Source organism: Marmota flaviventris, chromosome 10 (assembly GCF_047511675.1).
Source record: "Marmota flaviventris isolate mMarFla1 chromosome 10, mMarFla1.hap1, whole genome shotgun sequence".
Lineage (NCBI taxonomy): Eukaryota > Metazoa > Chordata > Mammalia > Rodentia > Sciuridae > Marmota > Marmota flaviventris.
Genome location: NC_092507.1, coordinates 103,191,446 through 103,211,844, shown reverse-complemented (window position 1 = coordinate 103,211,844; position 20,399 = coordinate 103,191,446). Strand labels below are relative to the sequence as shown.

General features: G+C 42.3%; 1 protein-coding gene and 1 long non-coding RNA gene across 2 annotated transcripts in view; one reads left to right on the top strand and one right to left on the bottom strand.

The window, feature by feature from the left end:
- Kcnd3 (potassium voltage-gated channel subfamily D member 3) overlaps positions 1–10,831 on the top strand; it is a 195,713-nt gene extending 184,882 nt beyond the window's left edge. Inside the window, exons 2-6 of the mRNA XM_071618187.1 lie at positions 309–471; positions 7,205–7,306; positions 7,662–7,751; positions 9,296–9,352; positions 10,491–10,831. Of these exons, the coding sequence (XP_071474288.1) occupies positions 309–471; positions 7,205–7,306; positions 7,662–7,751; positions 9,296–9,352; positions 10,491–10,760 (682 nt within the window). The 3' untranslated portion in view covers positions 10,761–10,831. The remainder of the gene's footprint in view (positions 1–308; positions 472–7,204; positions 7,307–7,661; positions 7,752–9,295; positions 9,353–10,490) is intronic.
- Positions 10,832–11,008: 177 nt separating this feature from the next.
- Positions 11,009–14,580, bottom strand: LOC139707278 (uncharacterized). Its single transcript, XR_011708906.1, has 2 exons — positions 13,053–14,580; positions 11,009–12,886 (listed from the first exon to the last, which is right to left on the bottom strand). It is a non-coding gene; the product is annotated as an uncharacterized lncRNA (long non-coding RNA).
- Positions 14,581–20,399: the final 5,819 nt, after the last annotated feature.

Genomic DNA, 20,399 nt, shown 5'->3' with positions numbered 1-20,399 from the left:
CTATTCTCTTTCTAGAAAAAACTACAAGCTCTAGTTTTTGTTGACATACTCACTTTCCTGTGTATGGTCCCTTGTAGGAAGTTGGCTCTGTGAACGTAAAGACCCGGTCTCTTTCGTTCACTCCTAGGTTGGATCACTGGACCTGGCACATAGTAGGCACTCTAAACAATATTTGAACAAACCAAAAAATGGGTGAATTGGCTGGGAAGCCTGACTTGGTCCCCAAATGGTCCCTTTCTTCCTTACACTCTGCTTCTTTCTCTCTCTCTCTCTCTCTCTCTCTCTCTCTCTCTCTCTCTCTCTCTCAGATATGGAGACATGGTGCCCAAGACAATTGCAGGAAAGATCTTCGGCTCCATCTGCTCCCTGAGTGGTGTTCTGGTCATTGCTCTGCCAGTCCCTGTGATTGTTTCCAACTTCAGCAGGATTTACCACCAGAATCAGAGAGCCGATAAACGCAGGGCACAAAAGGTAAGTTGTGGACCCAGGAATGGCGGCGGGGGTGGCATGAAGGGGAGGGGGCACAGGTAGGTTGTCAGGCCTGGGGTCCTTTGGAGGATCGCTATATAGCTGCCTCTGACTGGGGAAGGTAAGGTAGCCTTGTGTCCCTAACTGCCCACCGTGTCCTTAATTCCAGCCCCAGTTAGCTGCAAAATGCAACAGACCCTCCAATATCCATAAGCTGATCATCCCCCTTTTGGATATTCTGTGGCACTTCCTTGGTCCCTGGCTCCACCCTCTCCCAGCCAAGAGCTTGCTGGTAAACACAGTTCTGTTTTAATATAATAGCCTATACAAAATCTAGTGACAAAAATAACTGTGCCAAGAAGAAAAATGAACACCATGAAAGGAGAACAATCTGAGGCCACTGGGTTCAGGGATAAATGGCACATCAGGCTTTAGTAACCTTCAGGGTGTCATAGGGTGAAGGCACAGAACTTAACTGATGGGCTCACCACCAGTCCTCAGAAAAGGTCTAAATTATGCCCAGTGTGCACTCCCAAAGTCAATGGAGAAGGGCAAAGTGCAAGGGAGCCACACGTAGAAAGGCTTGGGCTCTGAGGATGTTCCTGCACAACTCGCCCTCAACCTCCATTCTAGAACAACTAGCCCTCTCAGCCAGCTCTTACTCCCCTGAGTTTCTAAGGCATCTGGCTAGTGAACGTAAGGCAGGAATTTGTACCAGTGTTCCCAAAAGGAAAGGGCTGAGGGCAGTTTTCCATTTCCCTCCTGATCTGGGCCAAAACAGGGTACCCACCGGCAGCATCTCTGCCTCCAAGTGGCAGGGTCAGAGCCTCTGGGTACAAAGGCCAGGAGGGAACCTCACTAAAAGATTGGCTTATAGAGGCCTGGGCTTTTGTCTCCTTATTTTAGGCTTTCTTTCATTCCTTTACAATACAAACATCTACTGAGCATCTACTATGAGCAGGCCTATTATTTCCTCCCACTTGTAAGGATAAGCCTTAGGCAGTGGTACGGCTTCAGTCTGGATCAAAGAACTCCAGAATTTCAGAACAGATCTGTATATACTATCTGTGACAGAGCCACAAATTTGTGAACACTAGCTCCAAAATGTATAACACTTATTATATTTTACATAGAATAATATATAATAAAAGATACACAATTTCTAATTATATGGTAACCCTTGTTTCTTACCTCCAACAGATCTTGTGCCCTTGTGGTCCTGTCCCCCTCTTCCTGTGCTAAACTTATTTTTACTTATCTTGACCTGTTCTTTAATGTCATCAGCCTCATGATTTTCTCTTCTGTTGTCCTCTCCGACCTTTCTAGCACCTGTCTCACCCAAGGTCAGGATTGCCCTTCCCCCACCGGCTCCCAGCCATCTCAGAAATGAAATAGTCTTATCTCCTTCCCTGTTGGAGTCAGCTGGCAAATTTGAACAATGTCTAAATTCATTACACAGTTCTAAATAAAGGGGCAGGGGGAAATTGGAAACTCATATCCAGTTTCTGGATATGAAGCCTAAGGCTGAAGATCCAGGAATCCTGTCACATATACACCCTCCCACCCCCCACCCCAAGCTGACGTAGGTTTCTTGGGCATAGCAGGTGGGATTCCCAAGAATTCTCTGCTCACATGGAACAGTCCATCGCAGCTGGGCTCTAGGTCGCTCCTACAGCCCCTGCCCCCCTCCCTACCCACACTCTTACCTACTTCTTAGAGCATCTCATCTGCAAAGAACATAGCCGTGAATGTGTCCCTTTGGGACTGAATAAAGCTCATTGTGTGTGATTAGAATCCAGAAGGAGTCAATCTGGCTTATTCCTCCCTCTTGCTGCTCAAGAGGGCTGGGCTGTCCCTCCCTCCCACCCTCCTCTCCTTCTTCATCTCCCTTTGAAATCAGAATAAATATTTACAGTGTTTTCGCCTGGATACTGTTTCTCCTCAAGGTTGCTCTGCTCTGTCTCTTTCACCTTGGACTTCCTGTGAGAAGAAAAAAACAATACTGCCTGCTTCCAGGCCGAGTCTGTCTTGGTGAGCCAAGACAGGCAGGCCCAGGTACTTCATGGGAGTGGAGAGCTGGGCCTGGGAGGAAGGAGGTCAGGGAGATTAATGTTAGTCCCCAGCTAGACATCATGGCTGAGGGCCATCAAGGCCACAGAGGTAAGCTCCAGCCCAGAGGACTTGAGTGCAGGAAGTTCACATTGCCATCTCTATCTGTGGACACTGGTTCGCTTCAGTCTGCATGCTGAGTCAAGAGAAGTAGAGGTCAAGTGGGGAGATCTTGCAGTGCATGGGCAGAGGGACATTTGGACCCTTGTCCAGCTCTGGTGCATGCCCATATCCTTTGTTTATGATGGGATATTTCAATAGGTAACTATAAATTCACAAGTAGTTTTCAGAAATAATACAGAGAGTCAGATGCAGTGGCAAATGCCTATAATCCCAGTGGCTTGGGGTTCTGTACCAGGAGGATCGAGAGTTCAACGCCAGCCTCAGCACTTAGTGAGGCCCTACGCAACTCAGCAAGACCCTGTCTCTAAATAAAAATACAAAAAAGGGCTGGGGATGTGGCTAAGCACCCCTGGCTTTAATCCCCAGTAAGAATAAGAAAGAATAAAGAGAGATCCCTTGTATAGTTTTCCCCAGTTTGGGCAACATTTTATAAAACTGTATAGTAAGGGCTGGGGTTGTGGCTCAGTGGTAGAGCACTTGCCTAGCACGCATGAAGCACTGGGTTCAATCCCCAGCAACACAAAAAATAAAAAACTAAATAAACAAAATAAACATATTAAAAAACTGTATAGTAAAATATTATATGGGGTATGGACACTCATACAATTCACCAATCTATTCAAATTGCCTGTTTTACTTGTACCTGTGTATGTGTTTTACAATTTTTTAAACTATTTTTTTATTTATATGTGACAGTGGAATGCATTACAATTCATGTTACACATATAGAGCACAACTTTTCATATCTCTGGTTGTATACAAAGTATATTTACACCAATTTGTATCTTCATACATGTACTTTGGATAATGATGTCCATCATATTTCACCATCATTTCTAACCCCATGCCCCTCCCTTCCCCTTCCACCCCTCTACCCTATCTAGAGTTCATCTATTGCTCCCATGCTCCCCCTCCCTATCCCACTATGAATCAGCCTCCTATTATCAGAGAAAGCATTCCACATTTGGGTTTTGGGGATTGGCTAACTTCACTTAGCGTTATCTTCTCTAACTCCATCTGTTTACCTGCAAGTGTTTTACAATTTCATTACCTAAGTTTGTGCGGACCACCACAGTCTGATGACAGTGATACTGAACACTTCCAATACCATGAGGACCCTGTATCGCCCTTTCATAACTAGATCCACCCCATCTTAACCCAACAACCACATATCTGTTCTCCACGTATAAAATGTCACTTCCAAATATCACATAAATGAATTCATATGGTAGGTAACTTTTGGAAATTAACTTTTTAAATTCTGCATAGTTCCTGGAGTTTCAACCCAAATTGTGTGTATTGATAGCCATTCATTTTTACTGCTGAGTAGTATTCCATAATATGGATGCATCAGTATAACTGTTTGTTGCAGAACTTCTGGGATGATTAGTTTTCAATTGTTACAAATGAAGCTACTGTCAAATGCACAGGTTTTTATGTAAGCTCAAGTTTTAGTATCTCTTAGATAATGCCTTAGGGTGCCACTGCCTGTTTTCTTTTTTGGCCCTTCCAATTCTTTCTTTCTTCTGCTTCTTCTGGAGCAAGAGATATAAACACTCATGGCCAAAGGGCACCCAATGGCTAGACAGCTAGAAAGCACTCAGTCTTAAAAGGCGTCACAAGATTTCCTAGGATTATGGTCTTGATCATAACAGTGTTTCAAACTGTACCGGGGAAGCAGCATCCTCCTTCCAGCTCTCTCCAACCCTGGAATCTCCACATCTGTCAAAAATGCAGTTTCCTGGGCTTTGCTCTTCAACTTTAGAAACTTGTGTGATAGCAGTTGAGATTCAGGGAAGGAAACCAAGTGCAGGGGCATCTTATTGTAATCCCAGTGATTCAGGGGGCTGAGGCAGGAGGATTGCAAAATTGAGACCAAACTCAGCAACTTGGCAAGACCTTGTGTCAAAATGAAAAATAAAAAGGTCTGGGGGTTTGGCTCAGTAGGATGGGGTGCCCCTGGGTTCACTCTCAGTACCACAAAAAAAAAAAAAAAGAAGAAGAAGAAGAAGGAGGAGGAGGAGAAGGAGAAGGAGAAAAAGAAGAAGAAAGAAATTCAGGGGAGGTGGAGGAGAAGGTACCATGGAAGCAGCACTTGGCTTGAAGGAAGGCCCAAGCTTGCTAGTCCACTACATTGCCCTGAATAAATCATTTCCCTCATACACTTCATTCACTCATTCACTCATTCATTCATTCATTGATATGGTATAGAAAACCTCCAAGCTCTCCTAACTTTCATATCATACTTATGGTCAGAGAAGAAAGTAAAACTGACCAGTCCAAGGATCAAGGACCAAGCTTGTACCAATGGCTTAATAAGCATAAATGTCTATCCAACCATATGTGATTATCCTCCTTACCTCCTTGGCCAACAGAAACTGCTTGAGCAAAGCATAAAGCCCTGTGCTGGGTGCCAAAGATAAAAATATGCATAAGCCACATGTCCTGGCCCTCAGGAGCTCAAAGCCAAGCCAAAGGGCCCCAACAATTTTCATGTGTTGGGTATGGTTCTGTTAATACATCACAAACCTCTTTATCCTTTGTGAGAAATGATTAAATGATACAGTGCATTGGATATGACAATCTGTTGCTTTAATAGAGCTCAGGGTAAGATAAGATTAAAAGAAGTGCCACAGAGGAGAACAGGAGAATCTTTCATCTCTAGAAAGTAATGAAGACAGACCCCAGATATGAGAAAGGTCTGGCTCTAAGTGGTGCAATCAGATTATATAAGGCTATAATGAGCTTGACACAATTAGATTTCCATAGGCAGCTCTCATCACCTGCCACTCACCCAAGGCAATACAGCCACATGAGTAAACAAGGAGGAACTTGCTTGAGGAGATACAAACATCTAGCCAAGGAGAGGGCTGAAGCAGGATTCCTGGGGAGAACTATTCTAGACCTTGAATGATTTTTTTTTTTTTTTTTTTGCTTAAAGAGGAGGAAGAGTAATAGGACTGACTTACTGGACTTTCTCTCCCAGATTGTTCCCCTTTTCATTCTCTCCTTTATCTAAAGGAGCAGTTGTCCTCAGATTTGTGGCAGGATCTTCCCCACATTTAGAATCCAGGGAAGGGAATGAATTGTCTCTGCAGGGAAATTCTGGCTAATGGGGGACTTTGCAGGAGACATAGTACATCTGCTGACGGCCTGAACACCTGAGCCCATGGCTTCCTTTTAGCAGATGAACCAGGCTGATGGGATGCTTGGGGTTGGGGGAATACTTGGGGAGAATGTGACAAGAAATGGAAATTGCCACAATTTCTCAAGGATTCATCTGCTCAGAATCCATACTGAAGTTATCTGTAGATGTGCCCAGAGGCAGGAGGAGGAAGCCCTCCACTCCAGGATGGGTCTGTGATCCTTGTGGGCTTTTTTCTGCTTCTTGAAGCAAGATCCTGGTGCTGGGTCTAGACCTACAGAGCCTGAAACTCAAGCTGCATTTTTTAAACCAACACGAACCCCTCTTCCCAGTACCAAAGACTCTTTTCTCTTAGTCCCCTCTCTTTGGCTGTGCTGCCGTCATGGTGACGCTGATTATGGTCATTAGGAAGAAGAGCAGCCAGCAGGTGAAGCACGGCCAGCCTCTCCCATTGCCTCTGCAAGCAGGAGAGAAGCTCAGACAGAGTTTCCATGCAAACACCCTATAGGGGGCCTTCTTTGCTGAAGCTTCCCATGTTGGAGCTGGGGAGATTTCAACAGTCCTAGCTAAAGCCAAAGTGGTATATGGAAATGTGTTCCATCCCCCCACCTCCACATACCAGGTCACCTCTCATGAGCACCACATGTATTCCCACCAACATACACAACACAGTGCACATATATTGACACATCCAAACATGACTCACTCCCAAAGTTAGATATGCAATTGTAAATACATTTATTAACTTTAAGAAGTTTGACTCTCTGGTTACTCAGCACTGGGGATACATCATTAAACCAAAGGAAAACTCCTGCCCTCAAAGAGTCTACATTCTAATGGGAGAGAGAAACAGTAGCAAGGTAAATATATAAAACATATTCTTGAGGGGCACATGTGCATTGGTGGCTTTTCTTATAACTAATATTTGGAGACCTTCTGATGCAGGGAACTGTAGTGGATCCTAGTAGAATAAAGACCACTGTCACATACTGTCCTTTAAGGCCCTTGCAATCTAGTTAGGAGATAATACTCAATTGAACAACATTGTGTGATACTGAGTAAAGGTCATGAAACTTTTGGAAGAAAAAAGAATTTGGATAGATGCTATTTCTCTGCCAGGTACACACAGGCTAAAAACCATAAGTGGAAGCTCCTTGGAATTCTCACCATGGCCAAACTGCTCAAAGTGGGTACAGTGTCTCAGAGCCAGTCCCACAGTCTCTAAGCAGAGACGCCACTCCTCCTTGTTGTTAGATGTCACCTGCCTCTGGGAAGCCCACTGTTGCTGGCTTTGCCAGCCCCACTGTCTTTTTTGTATTTGGATCTCCCTCACTATTTCATTATTTCTGCCCGTCACAGAAGGCCCGCCTTGCCAGGATCCGTGTGGCCAAAACAGGAAGTTCCAATGCTTACCTGCACAGCAAGCGCAATGGGCTCCTCAATGAGGCTCTGGAACTGGCGGTAAGTGCCTAAAGGACCTGGCTGGGAACCTTAAAGAGAAAGATGAGCTTGTTTTCTCAACAGACACCAGCACTCCTGTCCAAAAGCGCCCCCCTCCATTCCATTTGAGCCCTGAGGAGGACATTTCCAAATTTTCCCTACCCACACACCTTTCCTATGGGATAGCACCAGTACCCCTAAACCAGCTGCCGACAAAAGCCCCACCCCCACCCCAAAGGTGAGCATGTCCTATGCTGACTCTAAAATTTGGCTCATCTAGATTTTTCTGGTGCCCTTCTACCTGTGGAGAAATTAAGTTGCTGGAAAGAGGAGACGTCACCAACTTCACTCTCAGTTCCTCCTCTTCTCTCTCTAGGGCACCCCAGAAGAGGAGCACATGGGCAAGACCACATCGCTCATCGAGAGCCAGCACCACCACCTGCTGCACTGTCTGGAAAAGACCACTGTGAGTGCCAGTCCACCCCATCTCCTTTTTCCTCCCTGACCCCTGGCCTTCCCTAGGGCTCTGCTCACATCCTTATCCTGCACTAGGAGTCAGTCTGTCCCCTTCAGAGTCAAAAGATAGTGATGGGGTCTGGCAACTCCCAGGAAAAAGACCTAAGAAATGGGGCAAGGTCATAAGGGTGGGAGATCTGCTCAGTCCTGCAGCATCAGAGAAAAGCCAGGCCACTAGCCTTCCTACGCCTTCCACCAGTTCTGTCAGTCCTCTTCTTGATGGCTGAGGGCTAAGGACTCGGCCCATCCATTTCTCAGCTCTGATGTACTGTCACCTTTCAAAATCCAGACCGAATATGCACAGGAAAGTAGAATGTTGATTTTTGTCCCACCCCTGGGGCTAGATTGATGCAATCTGTGGGTTCCTTTGTGCCCTACATTTCTCTTGAAATGGAAGGCAGTGAATGAAGGAAGCAATGTGTATGTTTCTCTAGCCAGCATTTATCAGTTCAAACCCCTGTTGGTCACCCTGCAATTCCTAGGGAGTTCAGATTCTCTGAACTCTGTTAAAGTGGTTATGGTGTAGGGTACCACAGCTGGAATGTGAATGATGCTTGTGCCTCACTAACAGCCTCAAAGAAAGGGCAGTAGGGCTAACCCTGAACCCTTGGCAAAAAGTGCTGAGAATAGTGGGGAAGGAGAAGTCAGAGTAGACAGGCCAAAGGGAAATCCTTCCCTGTTCCTTTCTAGAAACATCCTCCCCCAAAAGCCTATAGTCAGGGATCAATACACTAAGGAAGAAACTTCCTAATTCCAACTATTCTGTATCCTGGCCTCCCAGATGTGGCAGGAATAGATGCTAGATGACTCAATCTGTGCATAACATGGATACTATGAATGGCAGCAGAACCCAGTGAGAACTTCCAAAATGCAAGGTGCTCTGAGACCCTTATTTCAAGGATTTATCACTTAGAGCTGTATATGCATATCTAGAGTTTTTCTCAAAGACTAAACTTGCCAAAGGGATAGGCCCGGACCCAACTGCCCTTTCCAAGTTTGCATGAGCTAGGTGGAATGTGTAAATTGAAAGAACATGGGTGAAAATATTGGGGTTTAAAGGGCTGGAATGATGGTATTGAAAAAAATGGGAGTTTGGGAATTGAGGGATGGTATGCTGGCATTGAATGGGTGGAATGCTGAGTTTGAGGGAAAGAATGTTGGACTGTGGGGGTGGGATTCAGGGATTAAAGCTCTGGAATGCTGGATTTTAGGGGAGGAATGTTGGATTTCAGGGCTGGAATGTTGGGATGGAAAAGACAGAATGTTGGGAGGAATGAAGGAAGGAATGTTGGGGAAGTGGGAGGGGGGGTGTCCTGTTGCAGCCAAGGGGTAGAATGTTTGGACAAGGGAGACAGAATGCTGGAACTAGGGATGAATGTTGAACTCAAAGGGTGGAATGCTGGGATTAAGAGTTTGAATGTCAAAACTGGCTTGTGAATGCTGGAATGTACAATCAATGGTGTTTTTATCTTCTGTTGGCATGTTGTCCTGTAGGGGTTGTCCTATCTTGTGGATGATCCCCTGTTATCTGTACGAACCTCCACCATCAAGGTATAACTTTTTAAAAATTCAATTGATGTTTTTCTCTCTGATTCTTCTGAGTCTGTAGATTCTCTTCTTTTTACCCCTGGTCTGGTTCCCTGCATGTGCTGTTGATTCTTCTGGGGCTTTTCCTACCTCTGCTGTCACACATGTACCTGTTCAGGCTTCCAGTTTTTTTGTGCTGAACTATCAAACTCCCTTTCTGATTCCCTTTTTTGACTTCCCAAGGGGCTTAGAGGGGGTGGTAGAACATAGCACCAATGTTGGCATCCTGTAAGTATCCACGCACAGCCTCTGTCCCAGCCACCTCCCTAGCATCTTAGGGACTCTGGGTATTGGCTGCCAGGGCTGGTCTGTCTCTGAACTCAGTTCTCATGCTAATTCTCCTCAGACTTTCTCCTCACCCTGGTAGCCTCAGTCAGACCATTAACACCATGGATTTTTAGTTACCTTGGCCAAACAGCCATTTTCTAGTTATCTTGGGTTCAGCCACCTGCCACCCTCTTGACCTAAATTAGGAAGGAGACTGTTAGCATTGCCTCCCCATGCTTACACTTGACCTTGGGATTCCTGTGCCTCCAAAGTATGTTTAGGATCTACATCCCATAATCAGGAGAAAAGGGGGAAAGAAATCAAATCCCTAACAGTTTGACCCAGGCCCTTTTAAGACAAATGCTCTCCCAATTTTGTAAATGACTCAGTGCTTTTAAAAGTTTCTGTGACAATCTTATAATTCATAAGATCCAAAAAAGACGACCCAGCATACTCTACTCAATGACTCCTTATCTGCCATCTCTGGCAGATCTTACAAAGCTTACAAAGAAAAATCTTTGCTTCTAGCTCTGATAATGCCACTGAGTCTCTCCATGTCCTCTGTTTCCCTTCTGCTTAAAGCTATAGATGGATATATCATGACATAACAACTATAGTCCCCACCCTTCAACCTGATGGTCCAGGCTGCTAATATGAATGCTTTCTTTTCACATTTGATGCCCATGGGACCTCACCCAAATGCTTATCAGTGATCTGGGCAGCTGGAAGCCCTTCCTTCAAGGCCCAAAACAGAGACAGGCAGCATTCAGAGTATAGGGTGATGCTCCTGCTCCCTACCTTTTTTTCCCACTTCTTCTCCTTCTGCCTCCCACAGAACCATGAGTTTATTGATGAGCAGATGTTTGAGCAGAACTGCATGGAGAGCTCAATGCAGAACTACCCATCCACAAGAAGTCCCTCACTGTCCAGCCACCCAGGCCTCACAACCACCTGCTGCTCCCGTCGTAACAAGAAGACCACACACCTTCCCAATTCTAACCTGCCAGCAACTCGCCTACGCAGCATGCAAGAGCTCAGTACGATCCACATCCAGGGCAGTGAGCAGCCCTCCCTCACTACCAGGTGGGTGACTTCCCTCCCATGATTCCCAAAGCCTTGTGCAACTCCATTCGCAGAATTCAATAATTTCAGCATTTGGAGAATTTGTGGACCTTCAAGATGCCCCTTTATCTAATGCATGAGCCCGCATCTTCCTTCCACCCCCACCATCTTTCTCATCCTTTGAAGTTAACCCAAAGGCCTTCACAGGCTATGGGAGGATACAGAGCAGGCCAAAAGTGGGGTTGGGTATTAGGGATTTTAAAACTCAAAAACAATCCAAAATGATCCATCTCAGTGCAAAGAAGGAAATTTTATTAAAGAAATAATTTTCACAATTGTGTTATGCATGGCTTATCCCAGAATGATTTTGAACCACAGATTGACTTTTCCCTCCCTTCTCTGCTTCTATTGAAGCCACGTCCCACTACCTTCAAATAAGTTGCAGAGAATTCAGGGAAAGCAAATGCCAAATGTCACAAATGACAGGTAAATGACCACTGCAGGGCAGGGGGATAGGGTGGGGAATGTATACTCTACATTCCTGAGCCCAATTCACATGACTTTGTAATTGTTAGTAGTTTAGGAATAATAGTTGAGAGTGGAAAATTACAAGCTGATTACCCAAGGCAGAGGTAGACGGTCTCCAAAATTTTCTCCTAGTTCCTAATAAGCAAGAAATGTAGGGGGTCAAGGAAGCTTTGGGCTGCTGGCAAGCAGGAACCATCATCAACTCACTCTTTTCTATCCTAGTCGCTCCAGCCTTAATTTGAAAGCAGATGACGGACTGAGACCAAACTGCAAAACATCCCAGATCACCACAGCCATCATCAGCATCCCCACTCCCCCAGCGCTAACCCCAGAGGGGGAAAGTCGGCCACCCCCTGCCAGCCCGGGCCCCAACACGAACATTCCTTCCATAGCCAGCAATGTTGTCAAGGTCTCTGCCTTGTAAAACCACTGGACAGAAAGCCACATGGGGTAGGGGGAGTGAAGGGGGCTGGCATGTTGGTGGGTGGCCAGTGGGACCACTCCCTCCCCCATTCTCCACTATTTCTGCCTGCCCCATTGCACCCCTAGCACTGAGAAGGAAAAAGAGGCAGCAAGGGGCACCCATGGTCCCCACTGCTGACCTGGACATAGCCCTGTGATACTGCATCTCACTGGGGCCAGAGAAAGGGAGGGAGGGGAAGGGTAGGGGACGGGCGGTGGGGGGATAGGCTGCCTGTCAAGGCAGGTCCTGGAAGGGGAGCCTCAGACCAAATGACAATTGTTTCTGGAGTCCCCAGTGAGGAAACTATAAGACCAAGAGCAGCAGAGGCCAAGAGGTCACATGCAAAACAGGAAGAAAATATAACACTGTGTATTTAAGCACCTTTTTCAAGGCTCTTAATGGATAATATTTATTCATGGGAAAAGGTGGAAAACAAAAACACCAACGGATTTTTGTGAAATGTTTTTCTCCATGGACCCAACATCTTTGAACCAAAACAATGCATTTTGTGAGGGTTTGTTTGTTTTTTTGTTTTTTCCTTCCTTTTATAGCAAAAGCTTTCAGGCTCTAAGTCAGTTATAGCTGAGTTCTTTCTCCATTCTCCCAGGTGGGTGAGGTCAACTGAGTCTGGGCCCTCATTGCCCAGCTGACCTGCACAGAGCTGCCAACTGACCACACAATAACCCTATGCTCTGTCTGTCCCTGTCTCCTTTGTCTCTGTACCTTTCTGCTTCCCCCTGGCTGTTTTTCTCTGAGTCCAACCATCTGTCTCTACACGGATCCAGTGATCCTGAGACGTGCTAGTAAAGCCTTCTCTGTCACTGCCAAGTATTACAGACTTGTGCCTGGGAGTTACATCTGAGTGAATGTAGAGGAAGGAATGAAGCAAGAATGGGGAGAGTTTCGGGATAAGGCCAGTCCACCTAAGAACAAAGATGTTTCCCTTGTCATTGGAACCACTAGTATTTGCAATTGCTCTTTCTGGGGAAGAGAGGAAATGGTCAGATTTATCACACTGAGATCTTGAAAAAGGAAAAGCCAACTTCTGGGAAGCCATCATCTCTAGTGTACCTGTGAAGAGAGGACAGAAGACTCCAGGACTCACAGCTGCAGCTGTCCCTTTGGCACCTGGTGTCTATCCTTCATGTCAGGATCCACCATAAAATCCATCAGGAGCTCTGCAAAAAGACCCCATGAGCAGTTTCTTCCAGAAAGGACAGCATAATGGACAAGAGTCTTCTGACTTACCTCCAGCCTGAGGCAACTCCCACATAGAGGCTGCAGGTTCATCCTGTGCCTCATGAAAGATGTTTCAAAGTATGAAATCAAATTAGAGATTCTTACCTGGTCTGAAAGATGCCTTGGGTCTGAAGCATCTTCAGGCCTGATCTCTGAAGATAGCTGCAATGAGGAAGAAGCTGATCGCCTCCATACAAATGAGGGAATGAAGATTATTTCTTGAAAACCTGGACAGCTTTTTTGTTCTAGTTTGCATCCTGGTGGGGCTGGGAACAGCATTTCTAGAATCCTCCTAACCATTTTCATCACTTATAGCAGAGCAGGTGGGCCTCAGGGTTAGTGACAAGCCCTTTCCTGCCCTCCTCAATCCCCAGCTACCCTACTGCAGCCTCTGTAGCCTGGGCACTGAAATGCACAAGCTTCCCCGGAACTCCTCATACATTCTGCAGCTTGGAGTTTAACTGTTTAATTGTAGGCCAAGAATTTCTCTGCCCACCACAGTCATCTAGATGAGTTTCACCAGCTAGGAACCTAAAAACTCTCTCTGTGGGCTTCCTTCTGACCCCAGTTCAAATGACCCTGTAGGCAGGAGAAGTCAATGGGTTTTGAGGTAACCAGGAGGTAGGCAAAAGATCAGAGGAGAGCCTTCTTTCAATCCTCATCTCCTTGTGCTTATCCTCACTACCCAATGATAGTCCTTTCTCTGGGTCTGGCCTCAAGAATTTCCCCTTAACATGGGAATGGGGTGGCTCCTGCCTTTGCAGCTTTGGTTTAAGAAAGCAGGAAAGTATTACCATACAACTATGGAGGCATATGTGTGCACACAACACATCACCAACCTAAACATATCTGAAAATAAATAAATCCATCCACGTCATACATACATCTCATCATGAAAGGCAGAGAACCAAGCCAGATTCCCATTTAGAAGGCAGGCAAAGGACTAAGAACTTTCTCTTGAATCCATGGATAATGGAACAAAGCTAGGAATTCCTAAGGACATTATTCATCCTAAGAACTGAATGGGGTAAAGGATGGAGAGGTAAATAGGCACAAGGTTGCATATACAAATTGCCTGTGTTTCATTTAAGGTCATTACAGTATTAAGAATAATGACTGATTTAACCATGTCACTTTTGATAGTACACCAAAGGGAGTATGTTAGTAGTCCTTACAAAATTAATTTTAATTGATGTTCCAATTCCCCATGTTTTATTGACCCTAAGGAATTGAATGTTGTATGTTGCTTCATTTTCATTTCCAAAGTCCACATCATGACACTTCCTAATGATCATTAGACCATTCCCTTCATTTCCACCTTTCTTTGCAGCATTAGTCAGTGATGAGTGACCCACCTTACCTCTAGTCCAAAGATGTTAACCCAGGAAAATGGCTCACCTACACAATAGAATACAGCCAGACTACACTGCTAAATGGTATTTTAAAATAAACATACCATCAAAATGTACTGAATCAGCTTAATAAGTCTTAACTATTGACTAGCAACTGAAAACCAAGGAAATCAGTTTTCTGAAGACCAACAGCTTTTTGGTACAATGATGTTGAGCTTCATTTAGTTTGTGAACCACGTTAGCTTAATAAAAGGTTCCCAAAATACTTTTCCCACTCATGGTTTTTGAGGTAACCAGGAGGTAGGCAGTGTTGAGGGCAGGAGGGTTAAAAACAAAACAAACAAAAAAAACCACTACATTCAAATATGTCAACTGAGTGGAAACAGAAAATACAGTAGAGTATATCAAACCTAGAAGAGACTAGGTCTAATTGAATGAATATCTAATTCATTTTATAGTATAGAAAGGTGAGACCCAGAGAAATGGATTTGCTCGAGGCCATGCAGTCAGTTAATGACAGAATTGGGACCAGAAGTGTAGTCCTTTGACTAATGCTTCCTGCCCCCCGCCCCCCAACACACACATTGCCTCCCAGAAGCAATGCTTTGGAGACGACCCATGAAAGACTCCATGCTAGAATTAGAGAGTCTTGTAAATAGAAATACTTCTTGGACACAGCCCTTGGAAATTCTCTGACAGTGCTAATACAAATTGAACTCTAGAAGTTACCATTTCCTGGGTGGAACCATCTATGGACCACCAACTCTGACAGAAACAGATAATAGTCAAGGGTTTTTTTGAGTCAGATGTTGTCTTTTCTCAATGAAGAGAAGGCTAGGACGATACCATTTCAAAGCACACCTTTCCTTATGTTCCTGACAACAATGTCTAAAACCTTGACTCAGAGAGATGAAACAGGCAGACTCATCCAAGTTCATATGGCAAGTTAGTGGCAGAACCACAATTCAATCCAAGACCTAAACATCTTGACCTGAGATTTTTTTTTCTATTTCATATTTAAAAATATAAGGCTTGCTTATATTTTTAAAACCTGGTTTTCAAGAGTGGTGATTAGGGGAGAAAATATTTCATTCAGAACCACCCTGAGGAATCAGGACTTCCAGAAGCAAACTATTATTTTTCCCTAATCCCCTATTTTCCTAAGTAGTGTCAAGCTCAGGACTAATTGTACAGAACCCTTTTCAAGAGACCAATAGATATTCTCAATGACAGCTGAACACATTGTCTACAATAACACAAAATTTAAAAAGAAAGTGGTTAATACTGATCCATGATTAACCAAAACCACATGTGGATATGCTGAGGACTTTATCCAGGTTTTTTTCCTGCAGTTCAGGATTATGTCAAGTAGGGAATGTATACATTAAAACATTATATACCTAGATTTTTTTTCGGTCTTAAAATTTTGCACAGTAGTGGTTGAAATTGAGCTAACACTAGAATTGAGGTTATTAATGAATTTCAGGCATTTACCCCCCTCACTTTAATTACCAGGTAACATAAGGCAAGATCCCAACGCTGTTAATTTAAGGCAATATTAGTATCCCTCTATACTAGTCGGCATGGTTACCATGATAACAGAAACCTGAGAAACTTTTAATTTTTCCCTTTTTGGTTTCCTAATGAATTCTTGTTATTTGCAAAGCTTTAAAATGATCGGATGAAGAAAAAACACTGTTTTGACCCATGACCCTTGGAATGTTTCCCAAACAGAATCATGAAGAGCATCATTAGAACTAAAAGAAAGTGGCTATCAGAAAATGAAACAGCTTTAAAGGGATTCCTTATAAGTCTTGTTTTCTATTTAGGATGTTCTACATTTTTTCTCATCAAATGTGGGAATGACATTATCTTAGCAGGTTACTTTACTACACTGGCCGATATCACTGACCCAAGTCCTGGGGGTGGGGGTGGGAGGCCCTCGGACCAATGGACTATTTTACAAACCTGGGAGGTGGGAGGGATGGTCTATTTTTGATAATCAGACATTCCAGTATGTTTTCCTTAGAGGTCACATTCTCCCATTGTTATTGTGAAAAACATCAATTGTGATTTTTTTTCTATTTTCGTATAATAAATGAGCTTTGCTTAAACAACATCACATAGCAAAGAAATATACTGTACAAAACTGCAGGAAGATAAACGTGAAAACTTTCTATGGGAAAATGACTCTTGAGTTTCCTGTCGTCTTCTTTTGAAACTGTAGTGCATATGTTACAACATGTATATCATTTACAGTATTGAGTCGTGTGCCACTGCTGTACCTGATGTATCCAATCTGGATTAAACAAACTATGTGCCACAAACCCTGAGATTGACTATGAATAGTTATTTTTTTTTAAGTTTTTTAGTTGTAGATGGACACAATACCTTTATTTATTTTCATGTGACGCTGAGGATCGAACCCAGCACTTTACACATGCTAGGCAAGCACTCTACCACTGAGCCACAACCCCAGCCATGAACAGTTTAAGATTAGTTCTCCATTCCTTCCAATGGTACTACCATGCACTAGAAAATAATAGTAATATGAACAAAGAGGGATTTCTACCCAAGAAATGACAATCTTAGGGTTGCATAAAGGCCTAGTCTAACCCACCTACTAGCCTCCCTCAATGTAAGTAACTCTATAAGAACTTCCTGATGGTTCTTGCCTGCCCCTATGCTATAGCAATGGATGTTCACTAACAAATAAACATTTAAAAGGTAAATCACTTAACTACATTTGTCAATAGCTCTTTTGAGGCCCTGCCCTTTATCATCGAAAGAGAACCTGCCATTATGTGCAGTTCTGGTTCTACTAAGAATATATATATAATATCTGCTCCTCTATCTAAACCAAAGTCTCAAGCAATAAAAATCCAAAGTGTTTGTTATATGGGGTTGAATAAAAAGCTTAGTAACCAGAAGCTTGTTTAGGTTCTATCACATATATGACTTCTTATCAGTCACTTTCTCTTTGCTTCATTTCTTTGCTCATCTTAACCAGATTAGATACCTTGAAGATCTGCTTTAAAATTAAGAATTATGTAAGTGGTACGTACAGCTGCCATTTTCATGTTTTAGAGTGGCATCAAAAATATGAATCCTTTTAATTTCCCTACAACTACTAATCAATGAAAACAGAAATAGAAATGGAACATTAAGGCAGATGCTTGATGGCCTAAGGTCCTAGAAGTTGGCTGTTAAATTCATTTTAATCACTAATGCTTATATCCCCATCACCCACTAGGTGTCACTACAGCTCAAATAATCTGGTAGAAAGAAAACCAGATGTGAATCCCTGTTTTCATTAAAAAGCACTAAATGTCAAGTAGGACAGATGTGCTTATTCACAGAGGTACAAATTAATAAACATGTTCTACAAAAATAAGAGGATAACCTTGCAAGAGTTCCAATGTCAGCTATAACTATCAAAAATAAATTTATATCTATAAAATATTTACTTTTAAATATTAACCCAATTTCAGTTTAAGGAGAGAAAGCCCCAAAATTTCAAACTTTTCCCTTATTGATGTGACTTTGCACCATGTACAGCCAGAGGAATGAGAAGTTGTGCTCCATTTGTGTACAATATGTCAAAATGCATTCTACTCCCATGTATAACTAATTAGAACAAATTTTAAAATTAAAAAAAAAAACTACTCCCTTATAAAGTTTCATCTAAAAATACTAGAATTTATATGTACAGTTATTTTTAATATTCTGGGGCTGAAGTCTACCTTTAAACCACATGTCGTTAAAGCTTAGTAAATTTAGGAAATATTACTTTTAATTAAAGAGTAAACCATATTCTAAGTGAGAAATATCCAAAGAAGCAGATTTCCCAAAGATTTCTCTACATGTTAATACTAAAATCCTAATTCAAGTTAAAGCATATGGATTGAAAACTATTTGAAAATTTAGACATTTAACCAATCTGCATCAGAGTTCATCCACACTACTTGAATTTATAAAGGTCCTCTATATTCATAAATTTCATTATGGTTTTCTATGATTAGAAAATATTTTTGCTTCATTATGAGTCATTTAACAATTAAATCTTTTTTTAATCAAATATATTATCTAATGAAATCTGGAGTAATGCTATTATACCCATATTGATTACATACTAAAAACTATATGGTGTGAATGAAGATTTTATTATTTTTATACTAGTATCCAATAGGAAGCCAACTAAATGTATAAATGGATAGAGAAAGCAAGTCCTTGTACCACCAATTCTGCATAATTATTTGCCAGATCACTATTAAGTCAGGGTGGTAATAAGGCAAATATTTGTAGTGATTTTTCTTTCTTTTCTTTTTTTAAATTTTTTAAATCTTTTTAAAAAATTTTTTTATAGTTGTAGATTGACAGAATGCCTTTGTTTATTTTTATGTGGTGTTGAGGATCAAACCCCAATGCCTCACGCATGCTAGGCAAGTGCTCTGCCACTGAGCTACATCCCCAGTTCTATGACAATTAAATCTTTTTTTTTTTTAATATTTATTTTTTAGGTGTAGATGGACACAACACAATGCCTTTATTTTTATGTGGTGCTGAGAATCGATCCCGGGTCCGGCCTGTGCTAGGCGAGCACTCTACCGCTGAGCCACAATCCCAGCCCAACAATTAAACCTTAAAACTAAAAGGAACCCTAAAAATCTTCCACTCCCCAGTGCTAACAATCAAACCCAGGGCCTCAAGCATTCTGTCACTGCGTATATCCCCAGTCCCCACCCCAATTTTCCCACTCCATTGATGAGAAAAACTGGACCTTCAGAGGCTAAATGACTATTACAAGGCTAGAAAGTAGAAGACTCTCAATCAGGGCAAGTACTCTTTTCAAGTGAACTTACCTTAAACCTAACAATGGTTCATAACAGATTATGTGAACATGTACCTAGACTAACAAATCCAAACAAAAAGCCTTTGCCACAAAAGACAAATCAGACACCTTCCACATTCACTACTTTAACTACCTTTTATTTGGGAAAGTAATGATTAAATTTTCCTAGTAAATGCTTATGAAAATTCTAGCAATTAGTATTTTCATAAAGTATGGATATGCTCACCTCTAGCTTATTTTCTATAGAAAAAAAATAATAAACACAAAATAAAACAAACCTAGAGAGAATCCAATTAATTTCAAGACTAATGGGTAACTTCTTTAAGCTGCAGCATATCCTAAATTAATCTCCTAGCAATGATAACTGTGAACTTGGCTATATTTTGGGAAAAGGGGTAGGAAAGGGTAGCAATGACAGGATATTTAAATGTGTAATTAAGATCTCTCCTTCTTAATGACATGGTGGACCTAATTATGGACTTGCTATCTACAATATTAATTCATTTTAACTTGACAACACATGCACAGTGCTGAAACATTTAAGGCCTATCACTGATCAACTCAACAAGAATCCAAGTTAACCAGTTTAAGATTGTGTTCAGTGGATGTTAGACAGTAAATGGTGATGACTGTGGGTGTTTGCTAACAGCCCTAGAAAAAAGTACTTTTTTTTTTTTTTTTTAAGAGAGAGAGAGAGAATTTTAATATTTATTTTTTAGTTCTTGGCAGACACAACATCTTTGTTTGTATGTGGTGCTGAGGATCGAACCCGGGCCGCACACACGCCAGGCGAGTGCGCTACCGCTTGAGCCACATCCCCAGCCCGAAAAAAGTACTTATATTGCCTAGACAATATAAGAGTATAAGGAAAAGAGGCTGCCTTTTAAAAATGAATAAGCACCGATGTGATTCTGCAATCTGTATTTGGGGTAAAAATGGGAGTTCATAACCCACTTGAATCTAATGTATGAAATATGATATGTCAAGAGCTTTGTAATGTTTTGAACAACCAATTAAAAAAAAAGAAAAAGAAAATGAATAAGCTTCTCAAAGATAAAACATAAGAGTTCTCTCACACAAAATCCAGTTTACAGAAAGGTCTGGCAACCAAAAGCTTAATGATAAAAGGACTGCCAGAGAAAAAAAAAAGAACATGTAACTTCCCATTACATTTTTCTAAATCATAATTTATAGATACACCATCCAGAAAAATGACAGCTCCCCTTGGATCCTGGCATTAAAATTAAA